General features: G+C 46.9%; 1 protein-coding gene and 1 long non-coding RNA gene across 2 annotated transcripts; both read right to left on the reverse strand.

The window, feature by feature from the left end:
- Positions 1-361: 361 nt before the first annotated feature.
- On the reverse strand, positions 362-1,115 carry LOC141497675 (uncharacterized). The gene is made up of 3 exons (XR_012471407.1): positions 1,046-1,115; positions 590-667; positions 362-430 (listed from the first exon to the last, which is right to left on the reverse strand). It is a non-coding gene; the product is annotated as an uncharacterized LOC141497675 (long non-coding RNA).
- A 12,509-nt stretch (positions 1,116-13,624) lies between these two features.
- Positions 13,625-20,086, reverse strand: STXBP2 (syntaxin binding protein 2). Its single transcript, XM_074205099.1, has 19 exons — positions 19,991-20,086; positions 19,756-19,805; positions 19,511-19,592; positions 19,216-19,292; positions 19,047-19,125; positions 18,836-18,939; positions 18,531-18,679; positions 17,626-17,710; positions 17,394-17,524; positions 17,175-17,282; positions 16,812-16,869; positions 16,348-16,413; positions 15,648-15,728; positions 15,383-15,521; positions 15,133-15,242; positions 14,669-14,767; positions 14,267-14,352; positions 13,981-14,141; positions 13,625-13,783 (listed from the first exon to the last, which is right to left on the reverse strand). The coding sequence occupies exons 1-19, from the start codon at positions 20,025-20,027 to the stop codon at positions 13,698-13,700; spliced, it is 1,788 nt and encodes a 595-aa protein (XP_074061200.1). The 5' UTR covers positions 20,028-20,086; the 3' UTR covers positions 13,625-13,697.
- Position 20,087: the final 1 nt, after the last annotated feature.

A 20,087-nucleotide genomic window follows, 5' to 3' on the forward strand; every position in this document is an offset into this window, starting at 1 on the left:
TCCCCTGACTTTGACTCCTGGGAGCAAGTCCCACTGAAGGAGGATTTGGTAGAGCACTGGCCCTGGAATCAGGAGGACCCAAGTTTAAATCCTGACTCAGAAGCTTAATACTTACTAATTGTGTCACCTTGGGAAAGTCACTTAACCCCACTACCCCACAAAAAATACACATTTTTTTAAAAGAAAGATTTGAAGGGAAGAAGACAAGGGAAGGCTTTATCTTGGTTCATCAAAGGCGTCCAAACTTGCAGCAGCGGGCACTAGTCCAGTCCATTCCAGCGCATTGACAGTGACAAGTGGTGGTCTCACGAACATCCCAGGAGCCACATGCTGAGCCACATGCACAACCTGTGACCGTGAACCCTGAGAAGGAAGCCTGGGGCTTGAACACTGCAGTCTTGGTGGAGTAGGAAGGGTTTAGACTGAAATCCTGGGTGGGGAGGGAAATTAAGCCTTAGAATCAGGGTCCTGGAGAAGTTGAAGCTGAGGGCCAGATACTAGGGTCCTATGGATAGGAGACACTGGGTCCTAGATGCCAAAAGCCTAGGGGAGGGGAAGTCAGGGTTAGAACACTAGGTTCTAGACTTACCTGAAGGACAGGTGACTAGAGCACCCCGAGAGGTAACACTGGAGCAGATTAGTTGAAACTTGCTTAAAATGGACAAAACTGAACAATTATGAAGAAGAGAAAGGTGGTAAGATTCATGTCCAGTCTTCTCCTTTACCAGGATACTTCCCTTTTGATACCAGCCAGGGAGCTCCCAGACCTTCCCGTGTCTCTATTGCTGGTTCCCCTCCTTTACCCATTAGAACCTACTCCAATAGTTTCTGGGAGCAGAAGTCAGAGGAAGGTTAGGCAGGGAGCATCTGATGGGTCAGGCAAAGGATTAGGGTCTAGGTCCAATTCAGGTTAGTTTGGGACTGGATTAGGCAGGCACAAGGGTCAGCTAGGGTTGTGTCAGAGGTAGATCAGGTTTGGGTTTGGAATAAGGGACAAGGTTGGGATCTATCCATATCCAGGGGCTGTGGTACCATAGGAGCTAACTTGTTTCTCAATCTTCTTGTTTACGAGCTCATCTAGGGAATATTGAGGCTGCCCCAGGACGAGGTGCCCAGGAAGGACGAGGGAGAAGAGGAAGAAGCAAGTGAAGGCAGTCTTCATCTCACTGGCTCCTGAGGAGAAGGGAAATTTGGAATCAGCTATCCCAGTGAAAACAAGAATAGTTGGTCGCTGTATAAAGCCGTCACTGGAGGTGGGACAGAGAGGTGGGAGAATCTAGGTTCTTTCTAAGAAAGTCAATATAAAAGTTTCTAGAGATGGGATCCCTAGAGGTTTGGTGAGGGGTGAAGATGAGGAGAAGTTGGGGGAGACATCTCTCACCTTTGGGCAGTTGAGAAGGTGCTGATGACAATCTGCCGGACTCTGAGATGACAGCCCCTCTAGGTTCCTACTATATCATCCCCCCCCCATGTCTCCCCCCACCCATCTCCCAGGAAAAGAAGTGCTGACTGTGATTTCCGGTCTTGGGCAAGTGAGGCTTCCAATTCTGGCTCTGGGACCTTGGTTTCCCAATACCACAGACCCCAAGGTTGGATGGAGAGTGTGGAGTGGAGTGTCTCCCTGGGGCAGGGAGTGCTTTTGGAGTCCACAAGGACACCCAGTGTCCAAAACCTTCTCTCCTTCAAATGACACTGCCTGAAATCCTACCAGTAAGGAATCCTCTGGGTAACTTGCAATCCGGTTACTTAAGCACACTTACTTTCCCTTTTTTTTCCCCTTGTGGGAGAACTGAAAATTAGTCAATTGTTTCTTACCTTCAGTCAATGTGGGAAGTCTCAGCTCCTGTCTGGTAGAAAGAACCTGCTGCAGGAATGGAGGCTGAAATGAGGCCCGGGAAGGGATAGGGTAGAAGAGATGAAGGGGCAAAAGTAGGTGAAAGAACAGGAGTTTGGGAGCAATTAGAGGCCTGAGAGCCCAAGGAAGGGAGAGATTGACCTGCTCTGCCTTTGAGATGAACTTGACTCCACCAATGCTCCCTGCCCAGCCACTCACCCACCCCATAACAGCCTTTCTGTCCTCTACACACTATTTCATTTCAGCCAATCAAGAATCAAGAGACAGCTTTCCAAATTTTAAAGTGCTACAAAAATGTGTTTTAAAGGGTATATAAATGAATTGCTATTATTATTATTATTACTACTACTATTAATATTTTCCAGCTAAAGCAATGAGCCTGGAGTCACTAAGACCATGACCTCAGACAAATAGTAGCTGTGTGACCTGGGCAAGTCACTTCACCCTGTTTGCCTCAGTTTCCTCATCTTTTATGTAAAATGAACTGGAGAAGGAAGTGGCAAATCACTCCAGTGTCTGTGCCTAGAAAATCCAGTGGGCAATATTGGCGTGACAGCACAATCCATGACATCATGAAGAATTAGACACAACTAAACAATAATCAATAATCAAACAAGCAGTAAGCGATGACTGTGAACCAGACTCTCTGCTATGGACACTGGATCATAGATTAGAGCTGGAAGGGACTTCAGAGACCATCTTCTCCAGTCCCTTCATTTTACAGATGAAGAAACTGAGACCATGAGGCTGGGTGTCCTCGGTAATAATTATTCAAGGCAGATTTGAACTCAGGTTCCCTTGACTCCAGAGTCAACATTTTTCCACAAAACTGCACTGCCTTCAAGCTTATATTCAGTGGACAGGGTGGGAGAGATGTTGGGGGTAGATGGGAGCCTCACAAGAACAAATTTCCAAATGAATAAAGGGCAGATAGAGATATAGAGATAGGAACTGGGTTTGTGGTTTCATGGACATAGAGTCCTCCCAGATGAGGAAACTCACTCCACAAAGGCAGGTCAGCACCTTCTTTGCAATTTATAATCTTGGGCAATTCTCAAACTTGTTGACCTTAGGAGTCTTTTACACTCTGAAAAATTATTGAATACCCTCCCCTATCCCTATCAAGAGTTTTTGTTCATGTGGGTTATATCTAGCAATATTTACAATTTTAAAAATTGAAAAATCAATATTATCAGTGTGGAGTGGTTATGAAGCTAGCAAGAAGGAAAAGAAGAGCTAGAAGAATCATCGATCAGGTCATTTTTTACTCTCAGGCACAAATGTAAGTGGCTCCCTTGAACTACAGCCATACCAGAAAACTATAGTGCCCAGTGGTTTGGTAGTTCCCCTACTGAGAGCACAGGTCTCCTGAGTCTCTGTCTGATTGTTGATACTGGGCAGATTCACAGTGAATAGATGGAAGGGAAATCTTTTGTTTTTTGCTTTGTTCAGCTGTATTTTCAGTCATGTTTGATTCTTCATGACTCCTTTTAGGATTTTCTACACTAGAATGGTTTGCCACTTCCTCTCCGGTTCATTTTACAGATGAGGAAACAGGCAAACAGGGGTAAGTGACTTGCCCAGGGTCATACTAGTGAGCTAGTAAGTATCTGAGGCCAGATTTGAACTCAGGGAGATGAGTTTTCCTGACTCCAGGTTTGGCATTCTGTGTACTCTGCTGCTCTAGGGAAATCTTAGGGGTAAACAATCAGATGGTAGTCTAGACTGCCTCTCCCCACTAATAACCATGTTAGATAAAGTTTGTTAATCTTATAGATGAAGTTTGTTGATCTTTCATTCCTAACTCTAAATGTAGCTAATCAAGTCAGTTGTTGGGCACATAATAACTTTTGGGTATATTCAGAGGTCAATCAGTAATTAGAAATGGATCACTTCTATCATCTAAGTCCTAGAAATAGGTCATTTCTCAAAATTATGAAAATAGTTTTGACCTCATGAACCCCCTGGAAGGGACTTGGGAACCCCTTGGGGGTCCTCAGATCAGGCTTGGAGAATTAACCTTTAAGAGAGATGCCTAAAGCTCTAGGAGATCAATGACATAACTAGGATCCCACAACAATTTAGAGAAGAAGACTTGAACCCAGATCTTCCAGGCTCCAAGACTTGTTCTCTATCCAATACCACACTGTCTCTCAAATAAAAGACATACAAATAAGTGATACATACAAACTAGAATTACAAGACATCTAGGTCAGTTCAAGAAGACTTCAGACATGTATTAGTTGCATCATCCTAGGTGAATCAGATCACTTTTCTGGGCTTCAGTTTCTCCCTATGGAAAATGAAGAAATTGAACTAGACAACCTCTAAGAGTCTGAACTTCAAATACTCAGTGTGTTGTATGAGGATTTGCATTTTTGTAATGGTCAGTCTCCTTGTCTCATCTCTCCCCAGTCTAGTTCATCCTGTATGCAGCTGTTGCCTCTCCCATCCCCCCCAGGTCCCCACCCTGCCTCAACTCTCCATTCAAATAAACTCCATTAGCTCCCTATTCCCTTCAGGATCAAATATAAAATACTCTGTTTAGGCTTTTAAAGCCTTTTTAACCTGGCCCTTTCCTACCTTTCTGGTTTCCTCACACCTAACCCCTTTCGATGCACTCTTGAAATCCCTTAAGCCTGACCCTCCTCGCTCTTTCTTGCCTGAGACTCTTTTTTTATGTTGTTTGTTTCTCTCTCATAATCTTTTTTTCCCTCATTAATTCTAATTCTCATAGATACATTGATTTCTATTTGTTCAATTCTAATTTTTAGGGTTTTATTTTCTTCAATTAACTTTTGTGTTTCTTTTTCCAGTTGGTCATTTTTACTTTTAAAGGAGTTGATTTCTTTGGTCAATTTTTCATAATTTTCCTGCAGGACTTTTTCCCCCCATTTTTCTTCTTCCTTTCTCCTTTGGTTTTTAAATTCTTTTTTCAGCTCTTCTATGAGCTTTTGGATTTGAGTCCAGTTCATACTCTTTTGAGAATGGGTAATTTTTCACTGTTTTCTTCTTCCACAGTAGCATTATCATCTTTATCTGAATAGTGGCCTTCTATAATGAGCGCTCTTTTAGCTTTTTTGCTCATCTTGAAATGTCTGAGCTTTGATCCTGAGGTATAGGGAGTATAGACCCAAACATTTTATGGTGGGGCTGGGATCTGATCCCTTGCTTGTTGTTGCTTAAGATGTTGCCTAGGCAGTTCAGGCCTTGCCTGTCAAGAGTCTGTTTCCTCCTTTAAGTCCAGGTTTTATCTATAGAGTGATTTGTTCCCAACCCAGTCCTGTCTTTTGCCCCAGGGTCAGACTTTGTTTGGGGTTGGATCCCTCCCTGCTGGCTTGCAATATAGCTGCTGGGACCTGGATTGTACTGTGGTTAAAAACCTTCCACTTTCGGGTTCTCCTGCTTCACTGGGCTTTACTTCCCCATTTCCCCCGAAGAGACAGACCTTCACTGAAGATCCTCAATCCTCCACCTTTCCTTCCATAGTCTTCCTCTCCTTCTTTTGCCATTACTATGTTCCATTTGTGATCCCGAAAGCTGCCTCATTGGAGTCCTACCAAGCTTAAAAGGGTTTGAGTTCTACTGATGAACAATAGGTCTTTTGTTTGAGACTCAGTCTATCTTCAGAGTTTGGCTTCAGGGAGGGAATTTGGTTTTGGTTTGGTTTGGTTTCTGGCCTCTGAAATACCAGGTACCAAACCCTGGAAGGGTTTTGACCTGCTTTTCTGGCAAATAACCCACCTTAATAAAATCTGAGATCCTTGAAATACAGGTAGCTGGTCTTTTCATACATAGAATGCCAAACTCAAATCTGGACTCAGAACTTACTATGTGACCCTGTGGCAAGTCATTTAACCTTTGCTTTAATTTTTTCAACTGTGAAATAGAGATAACAGCACTATCTTGCAGGTTTACTGTGAAGATCAAATTTATATGGATAAATACAATATTTTAAAAATATTATAAATAAATATGAGAATAGTAGAGCCATGATGGCAGAGTAAATGCAGTGACTCCACCCCCCCCAAACCACTACAAATACTTTTAAATAATGATTCTAACCAAATTCTAGAGTAGCAGAACCCACAAAAAGACTGAGGGAAACAATCTTCCAGCCCAAGACAGCTTGGAAGATCTGCAAGAAGGGTCTGTTGCAACAGAGTTAGAAAGGGCCTGCAACTCAGCCAGAGTGAACCAGCTCCAGCCATGCAGGAACTGACTGGAGGGCACCTGGGTCCCTGGGAGGGCACCTGGGTCTGTGGTATGTGGTGTTTTCCGGACTTCTCAGCCCAGGGATCACCAAGGACAACTTGGAAGGTCAGCAGAAAAACCCTGCCACACCAGAGTGAGTGCAGAGTGCAGTCCACCACAGGCCTCAGTCTCTTGCTCCAGGGGACCAGAAATAGGCCTGAGGAGCCACCAAGCAGGGAGCCACCTGGCAGCTGCTTCCAGAGAGCTCAATTCATAGACAGTAAGGGGTTCAGGGGAGATTTCAGAGGTCTCTTTGCTTGCCCTGAAAACAGCTATAAAAACCCTCAAAAGCTTGGGAGTGACCTCCATCCTAGAAGCAGAGCCCCACCTTAACAAAGAGTTAAAATCAAGTCATAGATTGGGGAAATGAGCAAACAACAGAAGAAGAAAAAAGTCCAACCACAGACAATTACTTTGTTCTATGGAAGATCAAAATACACACTCAGAAGATAACATAGTCAAAGTTTCTACATCCAAAACCTCCAAGAAAATATAAACTGGTCTCAGGATAAGGAAGAGCTCAAAAAAAGATCTTAAAAACTAAGAAAAGGAGGCAGAGGAAAAATTGGAAGAGAAGTGAGAGTGATGCAGGAAAAATCATGAAAACCAAGTCAGCAGCTTGGTGAAGAAAATATAAAAAATACTGAAAAAAATAACATGTTAAAAACCAGTTTGGGTCAAATGGAAAAAGCAGTCCAAAAGGCCAAGGAATAGGAGAATGCTTTAAAAAGCAAATTGGACAAATGGAAAAGGAGATACAAAAGCTCTCTAAAGAAAATAATTTCTTAAAATGTAGAATGGAGTCTAAGAAAAGCTGATGACTTTGTGAGAAATCAAAAAACAATAAAATAAAACCAAAAGAATGAAAAACTAGAAGAAAATGTGAAATACCTCAATTGAAAAACAACTGAGGGTGGCTAGGTGGTGTAGTGGATAAAGCACTGACCTTGGAGTCAGGAGTACCTGGGTTCAGATCCGGTCTCAGATACTTAATAATTACCTAGCTGTGTGGCCTTGGGCAAGCCACTTAACCCCATTTGCCTTGCAAAAACCTAAAAAAAAAAACTGATCTGGAAAACAGATCCAAGAGAGATAATTTTAAAGTTATTGGAACTATCATCATAACCCAAAAAAAGAGCCTAGATGTTATTTTTCAAGAAATTATCCAAGAAAATTATCAATATCCTAGAAGCAGAGGGTAAAATAGAAAAATGAAAGAATCCACCAATCACTCCTAAAAGAGATCACCAAATGAAAACTTCCAGGAATATTATCGCCAAATTTCAGAACTCCCAAGTCAAGAAGGAAAAAGCAGTCAGAAAGAAACAGTTCAAATAATGTGGAGTCACAGTCAGGATTACACAAGATTTAGCAGCATCTACATTAGGGTTTGTAGAGATTAGAATATTTCCAGAAGGCAAAACAGCTTGGATTACAACCAAAACTTAACTATCCAGCAGAATTAAACATATTCTTTCAGGGGAAAAGCTGAACATTCAATGAAACAGGGGTCTTTCAGGGGCAGCTAGGTGGCACAGTGGATAGAGCACTGGTCCTAGAGTCAGGAGGACCTGAGTTCAAATCCAGCCTCAGATACTTATTACCTAGCTGTGTGGCCTTGGGCAAGTCACTTAACCCCATTGCCTTGCAAAACTAAAAAAGAAAAAGAAATAGGGATCTTTCAGACATTCCTAATGAAATTACCAGAGCTGAACAGAAAGTCTGATCTTCAAGTACAGAACTCAGATGAAGAATAGAGAGAGTAGATGGGAAAGGCAAATTATGAGGTACTTAATGATGCTGAATTGCTTATATTCCTGTCTGGGAAGATGATACTAATAATTCACATGAACCTCCTCATTTATAAGGTCAATTAGAAGGAACAAATATAGACAAGGCATAGGAGGGAGTTGAACTGGAATGTATAAGACATTAAAAAAGATGGAGTTAATGGAGGAGAAAGGAATGTACTGGGAAAAATGGAAAGGAGAGGTAGAATGGGTTAAGTTATTTCACATAAAAAAGTCTAGAAAAAGCTTTTGCAGTGGAATGGGGGGGGGAAGATGAGGAGTAATGAGCCTCACTTTCTTTGGAATTGGCATACATACTTATTACCCTAGAGGAAAATAGGAAAGAGATGTGAGAAAGAGGACAAGGGAACAAAACCACCTCATGTAACAAGTTGTACTAGGTTCCGGGTACTGCTTTCCCTGTCTGCCAGTAATCCACAAACTAGGAGAAGTTAGGTGATGCAGTGGATAGAGCACTGACTCAGGAATCAGAAGGACCTGAGTTCAAATCCAGCCTCAAACACTTTATGCTTACTAGCTGTGTGACCTTGAGCAAGTCACTTAATCCCAATTGTCATGCAAAAACAAATCATTTAGCTTGTTTGTACAGTGTTTTTTTCATATTAGCTCTATCATAAGGCTTCATTTTTATTTCTTTGAATTCTCACTGCTTAGGGGGTTTGATAAATGCTTGTTGACTGATCCTCTTCCTACCTGACCACTCCTCAGTTTTCTTTGGTAATCCATCATCTATCTCCCACTCCTCAAGGATGGTTGTCTCTCAAGACTGGTTGTCTGCACACTCTTCTTTCTTTTCTTGTGAACGAAGGCTTTGGAGTTCTATGTGCAAATGTATGGAGAGAACATGTAGGCCCATTGTCTGAGAGGAGGGTTGCTTAGAAGAAAGACTGATGCCATGATTGCAGATAATTTAGGAAGTTGACCAAACTACAGCAGAGACCTCCCACTTCCCTTCACTTTAGCCCAGATCCCTCCATAATCAATCTTGTTTTCAAAATGTCAATAACTCATTTGCCTGTATCATAAAATTATCCCATCTTTAGTCACTATCTTCTCCATCTACTCTAGTAAAATCTCCTAAAACAGGTTAGGTCTAGTTTGAGTCTCCTTCCTCATTCCATATGACTTTCAAGAAAACATCATTTTAGTCTCTCGTTGCCATATGGGATAGAAAGAAAATAAAATGTTATTTTATTGAAACTCCCCAAATGACTACTTTCTACTCAGGGAAAAGGGTCAAGAATTTCTGTCCCCTGCAATAGTGGTCACCTCATTAATGAATGAGGTGGACACACACATTTCATCTTCCCAAGGAAATTCATACTTCCAGAAGGTTTTAGCAGGAGTGGACAATGAAAAATTTTCTTCTCTTCTTTCTTCAGCTTACATTCACCAAGTGGTGGAAATATATTATCTTGCTAAATCCTTCCAGGCTCATAGGCAATTCAGAAACATCAGTGTCAGAAGACATCTTTATCTTTTTTCCAGAATTCCTGCTCACCAAGCAATCTCCACTTCTATGGTCAGGTTCTAGCAGGTCTCTTTCTGGGGCCATGGGGGCTCTGGCTTCCCTAAGGGATATAAACCAAATCAAGGCAGCTGCTGGGTGACTAGAGAGGAGGGAATGGCTAGGTGTAGAGAAGGGTGAATTAAAAGGACAAAAACAGCTGATTGCAGCTGCTAAGAGAGAGAAGTGAAAATAACCCTGGGGAACATGCTCTCAGACCCTTGGATGAACTCACAGTACACGAGAACAACTAGCATTTATGTATATCAGTCCGTTTGAAACTCACTACAACCCCGTGAAGATTATTGTTTTTGCCATTTTACATAGAGTTTCAGTGAAACTTGGCCATGGTCATACAGTTGTTAAGTATCTGAGTCGGGATTTTAAAATCAAGTCTCTATCCACTGCCCCACCTAGGAGTCACAGTATCCTATTCACAGTGGAAAGATGTGCTTTTCTAATGAGAATAGGCTACGCAATTATCCCTTGAGGATCTTATCAGCCCCCAAGTACAATTAATCATCTCTATGCAGATGTCTCCCAGATTCATAGAATCAGCTCTAAAATCCACCGAGTTTACCCAACATCCCTAAATGCCTACTGGACCCCTCCACACCTCCTGGACTTCTCATACTCAGCATGTGCAAAATTGGTGTCATCATCTTCCCTTCATACTGACCCTCTCTTCAACTTCCCTGTTTCTTCTGAAGCCACCACCCTGCCTCTACTCACCCCAATTCAAAACTACCTCCTCCCCTTGACTCTCATCTCCTCACATCATCTCTTCACTCACAAAGCCAAAGACTTAGCTGAGGCCCTCTCCTCTGTATTAGTCTTTCAAGGGGTCTTCTGCCTGCCATCCCTCCCCTGAACCAACCGATCTTTCTCCCAGGTGACAAAATAATCTTTAACTCACACAATTATGGCAGTGTCATCCTCAAGCTGGGTAGGATTGGGAACTGGGAAAGGTTTAAAAAAAAAATTGGGGTGAGGTACTGTGGGTATCAAATACTCCATAAATTGTTGGACTCGGGTTAGTTTTGCTGAAGTAATTATTTTTCTTCTCTTTTTTTCTTAATTATCAGCTAGGTGACACAATGGATAGCATTCTGGACCTGAGTCGGGAAGACCTAAGTCCAAATTCAGTCCCACACATTTAACCAGCTATAGGACCCTGGACAAGTCACTTGACCAGATTGCCTAAGTTCCTCAACAATAACAGCACCTAATTCCTAGGCCTGTTTGTGAGGATCCAATGAGATCACAACTGTAAGGCACTTTGCAAAAGGTTCTACATAAATGTTACTTATTATTATAAGCAATAACTCACTGGGTAGGGCAAGAAGGAGGAATACTATGGGAAACGAAGGTGGCATAAAAACAAAAGGCATTCACTTTTTTAAGTTTTAGGCTGAACAGGAGCATGAGGAGAGGCAGAGTTCTGTCCCTTTGTTATGAGCTTCTCTAAGGATCCCTCACCCAGAGAAGGTAGGATGGTGAGAACACAACTCAGAGTTCAATTACCCAAACATCGACTGCCCCAGAATTGCTCACCCACCTACCCAAATATCAATTACAACTGGCTTGCTGTTGGCCCCTCCTCTCCTTGTCCCATGATTACTTTTTCACCATTGGCTTTTTCCCATTGGCCTCTCCTACTTCCTTCTATGGAAGTCATAACTATCATGTTCTTAAGTCTAAGACGAGCTTTATAAAACCTGTCAGCCACTTTATCCTTCCTCCTAAATAACATCCTTAAGTTAACCTTTTAAGACAAACTCAATTGGGGGAAGGGTACAATGATCCCGGGTCAGTGAGGGACCTCTGCCACAAAGGGGAAGGGTGGTGCTAAAGCTGGAAAGAGGAAGTATGCAACATCTGGTAGCTTCCAATTTTAACTAATAGTTTTGATGTTGTGTCTAACTCAGTTTTTTTGGCAAAGACACTGGAGTCATTTGCTAATTTCTTCTCCAGTTCATTTGGCTGATGAGGGAACTGAGGCAAATAGAGTTGTGACCTACCCAGGGTCACACAGCTAGGAAGTGTCTGAGGTTACATTTGAACTCAAGGAGATGAGTCCAGGTCTAACACACAATCCATTGTACTACTTTACTGTCCAATAAGCTTTCCAAACTAATTAAACTCACCTGATTGCAGCAGCAGAGCAAGTCCAGTTAGCACCTTCCAAGTCCCAGCATTCTGGGCAAGCCGCCTTATTTGTAATTGCACTCTATCCCACCTCTATCCTCCAGTCAAAATCACCTGGCTTGTCTATCACCTTCAACACCACTCTTCTCTCTGAAAGCTTACTTCCATCCCTACCACTCTCCCAACAGTCCAGTCTTCACTCAAATCCAGGCCCCTATTCTGTCCTTTCCCGACCCTTCTTGCAGTTTTTGACACTGAGGACAATCCCCTCCACCCAGACACTTCCAAGTCACTGCATGTCTTACTCAGCTTTCCTCCAACCTCTCTAACTGTTCCTTCTCTGCCTACTTCATAAAAATATGGAATCATAGATTTACCTTAGAGATCAACTGGACCAACCTCATTCCTTTACATATGAGGAAATCTGAGGGGCCAAAGTTGAAGCCACTAGTTTCACAAAGTCAGAATCAGGAGGCCAGGTTTTCACTTACAAGGCTGATGCTCTCTGCAGCCCACAACACCTGATCCTTATCTTCCTTAACCCTTAAGGGGGCTGGCTCCCTATTCGACCTGCTCTTGGCCCCCTCTCTAAATACTCTATCCAGTTCTTCCCCTCCTTCCACCTCCAGATGCATAGGTCTCACTAATAACTCAATTTTAACCATCCAAAATGGTGCTCATATCTTTCCCCTTACAAAAAGAAGCTGGTTCTCATGACTTTCCAATTGTCATTGATGATGCCACCATCCTATTGCCCAGATCAAAAATCTACCATCTTCTGATTACACACACAACACACACTCTCCCAACATTCAATCCAACCTTTTTCTCTGTCTCATTCTCATGGCCCTTCCCGTTATCTTTCCACCTGTATGGGTCTCCCTGCCACCAGTGCTACCCTTCTCTAATGCTTAGGAAGATGCCTTAGGACATTGTCACTCATAGAACATTAGATCCAGAACTGGATGAGGTCTAACCCAATCCCTTCATTGTACAGAAGAGGAAACCTTATTCAAGTGAATTGGTCCAGTTCCCTTGAGGGCAGGAACCATCTTATTCTTAATCTTTATAGCCAGAGCATATTAGCAAAGATTAAGCTTAATAAATACTTGGGAAGTTGTGATATATTCATTTCTTAAATTATATTTCTCTGAGTATGTCCCAATCATGACCCCCAATGTTAGGACAGAACCAAAGTTGTTGTGAACCTGGGGCAGAAAGGAAAGCTTGGTAGCACATGGGAATTGGGGAGTGATCATCTTGGGCAGAACATCTTAAGGTTAACCTTTTGTGTCCCAGACCCCTCTGGCAAGCAGTCTCATGAAACTCATGGACCCCTCCCTTCTCAGAACCATGTTTCTAAATGCATAAAACAAAATACATAAGATTACAAAAGAAATCAATTATAGTGAAATAAAGATATAATTTTTTTCGCATTGAAGTTCACAGAGCCCCTGAAAATCTATCCACAGGGCCCAGGTTAACAGCACCTAATCAAGGGGGAAATTCCTTTCTTTCTAATGAGCTTATGAATGCCCAAAAGAGGGATCCCAGTGGTCAATACCACCATTTATCCAGGAGCTCATTACCACACACCTAGAATACTGTCTTTCAACTTTCATGTCTTTCCCCTCCAATTCAACTTTCATACCACAGCCAGAAGCATCTTTTCAAAGCACATGATTAGAAAAGGAAGTAGCCTGGCTCGGCAGTGAAACTGAGGGACGACAGAAGGAAATCTGAGCACGAGGCTGGTACCCACAGAATGTAAAGAGAAGTCAAGGATGGCCATGAGCCAGTCAGGGGGATGATGCCTTGCACAGGGGAGATGGGAACAAGAGCCACCCAGGCCAAGAGGGGGTCTATGGCCTGAGATCTCATCCATCCATGCTAGAGGGAGTGCCTGTGTCAGTGAGGTCACAGAGATATCAAAGGATGCACACATCTGGTCCCCTCACTCCTCTGCTCCAGTGGTGAAGGCTCACTGAGGTCAGGGCCTGCTATGAGAATCTAGACGCAGGAAGAAGGTGACCCAGAGAGAGGGTGAGGTGAGCTTCAGGGTTGTTGGGATTTTATTGCCTGTAGGGTGCAGGGGAGGGGAATGCCTCAAGCTGTTCCAGGCTCAAGGCAAGGGGATGTCTTCCAGCTTCTGGTCCAGACTCTTGAGATCATCCAGGAATTGGGTGGGAGTGAGGATGTGGGAAGAGCCTGATAAGTATAGAAAGATTAGGTGGAGCTTCTATGCCTTCTGGAATGTCCCAGCCCATCTCCCTTAGGAATCCAGGGTCTATCCCCCAAGGTCATGTTGCCCGACTCTAGCTCCCATGTTCCTCAGGAATTCAGGTTTCCTGCCCCCATCTCTAGCTCTTCTAGAAACTCAGGCACTTGAGGAAGCCCCAACTCACCAATGAGCACCTCCCACTTTCCTTCAGTGGCCCGGGTCACCTCGTAGGCTGCCCGCATCTCAGACATAGCCACGCCACCCAGTATGTAAACTAGGAGTCGGGGCCCAGCCCGGGAAGATTCCATTGAAGTTTTGTTCTTGTGCCAGTGACCAAAGCGGGCACTGAATGGGATAGGAAGGAAATGAATTAGAAAAGGATCAAGCCCTCTCCCACCCAGTCCCTCAGATGGCTCCTAAGGACTCTGTCTTGGTTGATGGCAAATGAAAGATTTGTACCCAGACCTCACCTGACAGCAGTTTGGGAGCTGGCAGCAGGGGCTGGGTCAGATACAAAGGGCCAGAGTTTCCGGTCCAGTTTGTCCTCCACAGCATCCTGGGGAGGGAGTATATACAGGCTCAGAGTGTCCATCACCCCATCTCCTCCAGGGAGGCTCCTCTTGCTCTCCCCTCCCAGGGATCATGGATCAGATGCCAGGATAATGCCCATAATGAGGGATTTGCTATTAAGCCTAGCTGTGGCTTAGGGGGCCGGAGGAGGTAGATGGGAGCAAGGCAGGGACACTGAAGGGGGAGGGGGGAATGGAAAAGGTCAGAGCAGGGAAATAGGGAAGCAGGAGGTTGGGACTTAGGGAAGCTGAGGGAGGCTGGGAGGTGACTAATGATCACGGGATTAGTGTCCTTCCTCTCACCTCCATCACATCCTTGATGAAGGGTGTCCAGCGGGATAGTTGGTAGGTTGGCTCCAACCGTTCCTTTCGCTCCCCTCGGTTAGAGGCCCCGGAGCAGCCCTGGGGCAGGGGATGGAGGGGAGGGGGTCATGGACAAGGCCGGAGGAGGAGATGGGGGGAGCACCTCCCCAGGCAGCAGAGCAGATCAGGCTAGAAAGAATAAGACAGAGAGACAGAGAAAGGCAGAGACTGAGCCCAGAGACAAAACAGAGAAGAGAAACAGGAGAGAAATAGGAAGCTGAGGCTTCAAGAAGATGAGAGTAAGCCAAGAATTTGTCTTCCTCCCTGGGGATAGAGAGAAGCTCCCCACATCATAACTCCTGCTCCCAGACTGGCTTCCAGAGGAAGAACTGACACACCCTCACCCTTCTTCTCCCTCACACTAGGGACAAACAATGGCTGCTACGATCCCTCTAGTCCCATACCGAGGCAATGGTGACAGTGGCCCCAATCTGTTCCAGGTTTCGGATAAGGTTACTATGTGCCTGCACGTTGGCATGCTGAATGAGCTTGGCCAGATTCTCCTCAGTTACTCCTGGGATGGGCACAACACCCATGTGTTAGACACATGATACATGTATGTGGGACAGTGATTAGACAAGGACACCTCCCCAGGAACCCCGAGAAGAGATCAGGGGGCAGTGGCTGAGGTCACCCCCACGCCCATGTTCATACCGTTCCGAAGCAATATGTAGAGGAGGAGGATACGAATCTTGTCATATGCGGGGACACCCGTGTCCAACAGCACAGGAACAATCAGCTTCATGGCATCCTTAATCTTCTCCCCTTCTGCATCTGTTCCCAAAGCCAAGTCCTGGGGAGCCAGGGTGGAAGCACAGGTTCAGCCACCAACTAGGGGACCTTCACATCCAGGAGCCCCAGGCCTCCCCTGAGCCCCTGCCCTGAGCCCAGCATCCCAGGAGCCACAAGGGCCCTGCACCTGCTCGACGCTGCAGAGCTTCTCCACCGTGCCCTTGAAATGCTTCATACAGTCATCAGCCAAGTTCAGGTGCGTCGAGTACTAGGAATCAAAGATCAGGGCTCCTGGGGGGATTTGAACACTCCCCAACAAGGTCCAGCCCCTCCTTCCCCTGCAAGGCTTCATCCTCTTGCACAAACCCAAAGACGCAGCTCTGCTGGCCTGCAGCAGCACATTCCTCCCATGAAATGCGCCTCCTCCTATCACTGGGCCCTTTGCACAGTTGCCTCCCCTGCTTGGCTGCTCTCCCTCCTCGCCTGGTCTACTTCCCCCCCAGCTTCCTTCATGACTCCGTTCAAACCCCACCTTTGGGAGGAAATTGTACCAAGTTTCCCCTCTCAGATTACCTTCCATCTCCTCTAAACAGATCATGTCTGTAGGGAGTGGCTTACAGGCTATCTCCCCTTAGAGACTGGGAGCTCCTCAAGAGCAAGAACTGTATTTTCATCAGAACCCTAGCACTTAACATACAGTAAGAGCTTAATAAATGCCTCTTGGATGACTAGGTGGCAGAAGAAGAGCCAGCAGGAGACTGGCCCAGGCCCCAGGGGACAAACTGAGAAGGTGGGGGCCTGGCCCCTTTACACAATCAATGCCTCTGCTGGCTAAGAAGAGACCCTGAAGCACACCTGCCCAGTGGACCCTGGACCCCCTCACCTACCTTGTTCAGTTCTTTCTGATACTGGGGCATCTTTTTCAGGATGTGGGAGAGGTCTTTGATGTTGGCCTTGAAAAGAAGGAAGGGAAAGACAACAGTGGGGCTCAGGTCCTCCAATCTGTTCCTTCCCCACGAATATGTTGAATATCAGCCCAACAAGCTAGGTCTAGTTACACAAGCCAGTTCCATCCCCACCCTAACTCCTGAGGCCCAGTCCCCCCCAAACTGGTCCCAGCCCCAACACTCAAAGCCTCCCTAGGTCTGTAATCCCTCCAACCAGATCTAGAACCCCAAAAGCCCTCAAGGCCCAGTCCATTCAAACTCATCCCAACCACCGTTACTCCAAGTCCCTTCTCTACCCTCAGATCTGCTCCACCTCCCAGCACCCCCTCACCAAGTCAGATCCTCCCCTAACACTGTCCCAAACTCGGATCTCCTTCCCCACAGACAGGCAGGCGCCTGCTCACCTTATCTGTAGTCAGCCTCTTGCTCTCACAGAAAGTCTTCAGTAGTTCTGTGACTCTCCTAAGGGTGTCAAGAAGGATAGGGAGGATATGGCATAGGAATAAGCAAGCTTGGCAGATGAAAATTTGGAATGTGGGGGCAAAGGCAATAGGTTCATAGATTGAAAACTGGAAGAGACCTTATCTCCTTCACTTTAAAAATGGAGAAACTGAGGTCTATAGTTTGTTCAAGGTCAGAGAGTGAATATGGGTACTCAACTTCAAACCCAATGGTCTTGTCACCATCTTGTGCTCCCTTCCAAAGAGATGGCAGGGCAGCCTGGCATTTGACCCCAGGTCCTCTCAACTCCCCACGAGGGGACCCACCTGGACACATCGGCAATGTGCATGTGCCTCAGTTCAACCCACAACTCATCATCTTCATCCAGCAGCACAGACTTCTCCCGGGTCTCACTCAGACCTGTTGTCTCATATCTGGAAAGATAGGACACCATGCTCCTCAACATGGAATGTTACGGGAGACAAGCCTGGTCCTCCCCCTACATGCCCCCCACCAAGCCATCATTACCATCCCCATATTCACACCTGTAGGTATCCTGCTGGATGTCCAGAAGATCATAGGCCATGGCCTGTAAAGTGAGCTCATGTAGCAAAGGGGACACAGGGTCCAAGCCCCGGTCCACAATCAGTAGCTGGGACCGCATCTTCTCAGGGCCCTGGGGACAGAGATGATGAAAGGAAAGGGATGAGTCCAAGAAAAGGCCCCCCACCACCACCATCACCCCACCCCAGTGCCCCTGCTTGGGTTGGTTCTCACCTCCCCAAGGCTGGGATTATCTGCTTTGAAGGCATTGAGCTTGGCAAGTACAGCATGGGCAAGCTGTGATGTGTCCTCAGATCCCCTGTGAGAAGGCCAAAAAAAACTGGAATAATGTTGTGCCAGAAAAATGGACAATTTCTGATAAAACTGGGAAGAAATCTATGAACAGAGTGAAAGATGCAGAACTTGGAAAATAACTAATACAACGATAGCAACATTAAAAAGAAGGGCAACTCTGAAAGACTGGAGAAGTCCAGTCGATGCAACGACCAACCTTGAGTCCTGAGGACTGAAGCTACCTACTTCCTGTCAGAGAGGAAGCAGAAGAAGAAACACCTTTTTGGACATGGCTAAGGGTGGCAGTTGGTTTTTCTGGACTCTGCTTGTTTGAGGTTTTTCTTTTAAAAATTGTTCACTGAGGTGGAAGATAAGAAATCCTTGACGAAATAAATATGTGAAGAAAATGCAGGAGACACCAGAAGGGGAGAGGGAGGAGAGGGAAAGGGATTCAGACTGAGGAACTGGAGGCCCCAAGTGCTTTATCACTACAAAGTTGGACTAAGGAAGGAAAAACCCGTCCTTGTGCCTGAGGTTAGTTTGTTCTGGTTGGGGAAGATGGGGGCAAAGTATGAGAGCCAGGACCAAGGATTGGGGCAGAAGGGGAGGACTTTAGTGTATCATGGCGGTATGGGTAAGAAAATGAGATGAGAGTTGGGGTGAGGAAGGAAATGAAGGAAAAGGTTGAGAGGAGGAGCTGGGAGATAAGCAAAGGGAAAAGCCTGAGGGGTTCCAGAGGGAAGGGGAAGCCTGTGGGACAAGAAGGATGGGGAGAGGTCTTACAGGCCACAGGGGTAGGAGGAAGAATGGTAAGGGTTTAAATACAGGAAAGGAAGAAGTCACACCTCCGGTAGCGGATAGCAGGGTATTCATGCAGGGTGGCACAGAGCGTTGCGATCTGTTGGGCCAAGATCTCCATTTGCCGAACCCTTGAACTGGCCCGGAAGGGGCAATACAAATTGTAAGTGCTATGGGCCGCATCCAAGGAAAACACCTAAAAGAGCAAGGAGTAAAGGTGCAGAGCCTGGAAGACACCCTGACTGCAAGTTCACCGTGGTCCTGACCCTCACTGCCCAAGGTACCCTTCCAGTTCCCATCCCACTCCTGCCTTTATTGGGTAGGTTTCCACCTTCACAGAGCGGAAGCCCACCTGGGATTCGTAGGGAAGGAAAGCCAAATGAATCTCCTTCAACGTCTTCACGGCCTTGGCCAGCCTCGATCGGCCCAGTTCGAGGAAGAGAGGCTCGGGACAGGCTGGTTGGGGATGAAAACCAGGCGAGGACAGTCAGAGGAGGGAGCCTGGTCCAGATCTAGAACTGTCTCCCCTGCATCCCCCCTACTGCCATCGCTCGGTCACTCACTGTCTGTGAAGAAGATGTGGGCAGCTTTGTAGGTAAAGGTAGGGGCTCCCCGAAAGTCATTGATGAGAGCCTGGACAGACTGGAAGAAAGGAGAGTCAGTCCGCCTGGTCCCAACCCGGAGAGGGAAGAGCAATCACTGAGCCCGAGGCCTTTCCTCTGCGGCCTGTACCTTTTCACAGGGACTCAGCAAGTAAATGGCTTCCAGGCTGGGGATGGGTTCCCTGCGCTTGTTGATGTCCTCCACAACTGGGGATCCGTCCCGACGAGGCAGGCAACACAAGGTGCGGGTCGTGAGCAGGGCCCAGGACGGGAGGCCAGCTCCCCACCGGCCCCCCAGCCCGGGCGGACACAAGGGGGAGGCCAGGGTCAAGGCCGGGGAGAGTCAAATCCCTGGGGGGCCCGGGGGTTCCCGCTTCTTTGTGCGCCAGGCCCTGGGGGCCCGGGGCGAGGGGCCCGGTACTCACTGGTGATGCCCTCTGCTAGGATGTCCGACATCTTGCAGCAGGAAGACAGGATGCGCATGCTGGGGCGGTCCATGACAAGAACCTAGGACGCAGGGCTCTGCTGTCTGCCCTGCCCTGCCCGCACCGCCGCGCCCGGGAGGGTGGCAGGGGAGGTGGCCCGGGGGGGGCACGGGGGCAGGGGCCCCTCAGGCTCCCCTCCGCGGCACTCGGCCCGGGCGGGGGCCGCTGCCCCCCGGGGCGCCTACCTTCCACTCTCCATTCTTCTTGACGCTCCGGATGACCCCACTCAGGATCTCTGCAAGGGGACGGGCGCTGAGGGCGGCCGGGGCGCGGGGCGCGGGGCCCGGCCCCAGTGTCCGCCTCTGCGGCCCGGAGCCGGCTGGGCCGGGGCGGCGGGGCTGGGACAGGTGGGGCCCCCGCCCCCCCCGGACCCCCCCCGGGCCGCCCCGGCCCCCCCCGGCCCCCCCGGGCCGCACTCACTGTCCCCCACCACCGCCTTCAGCCCCGAGGGCGCCATCTTCCCCGGGGGCCGCCGCTTCCGGGTCTGGGCCGGGGGGCGGGGCCTCGGCTCGCGCCG

The sequence above is a fragment of the Macrotis lagotis genome, chromosome X, assembly GCF_037893015.1.
Source record: "Macrotis lagotis isolate mMagLag1 chromosome X, bilby.v1.9.chrom.fasta, whole genome shotgun sequence".
Classification (NCBI taxonomy): domain Eukaryota; kingdom Metazoa; phylum Chordata; class Mammalia; order Peramelemorphia; family Peramelidae; genus Macrotis; species Macrotis lagotis.

What these genes read in the sequence shown, in the direction of transcription:
- STXBP2 (XM_074205099.1), bottom strand. Translation starts at nt 20,027, where the DNA reads ATGGCGCCCTCGGGGCTGAAGGCGGTGGTGGGGGACA. An exon ending in CCTGCTATCCGCTACCGGAG is followed by an intron (nt 17,711 to 18,530) that starts GTGTGACTTCTT and finishes GCCTTCTCACAG; the next exon opens with GGGATCTGAGGACACATCAC. An exon ending in ATCAGAAAGAACTGAACAAG is followed by an intron (nt 15,729 to 16,347) that starts GTAGGTGAGGGG and finishes TTTGATTCCTAG; the next exon opens with TACTCGACGCACCTGAACTT.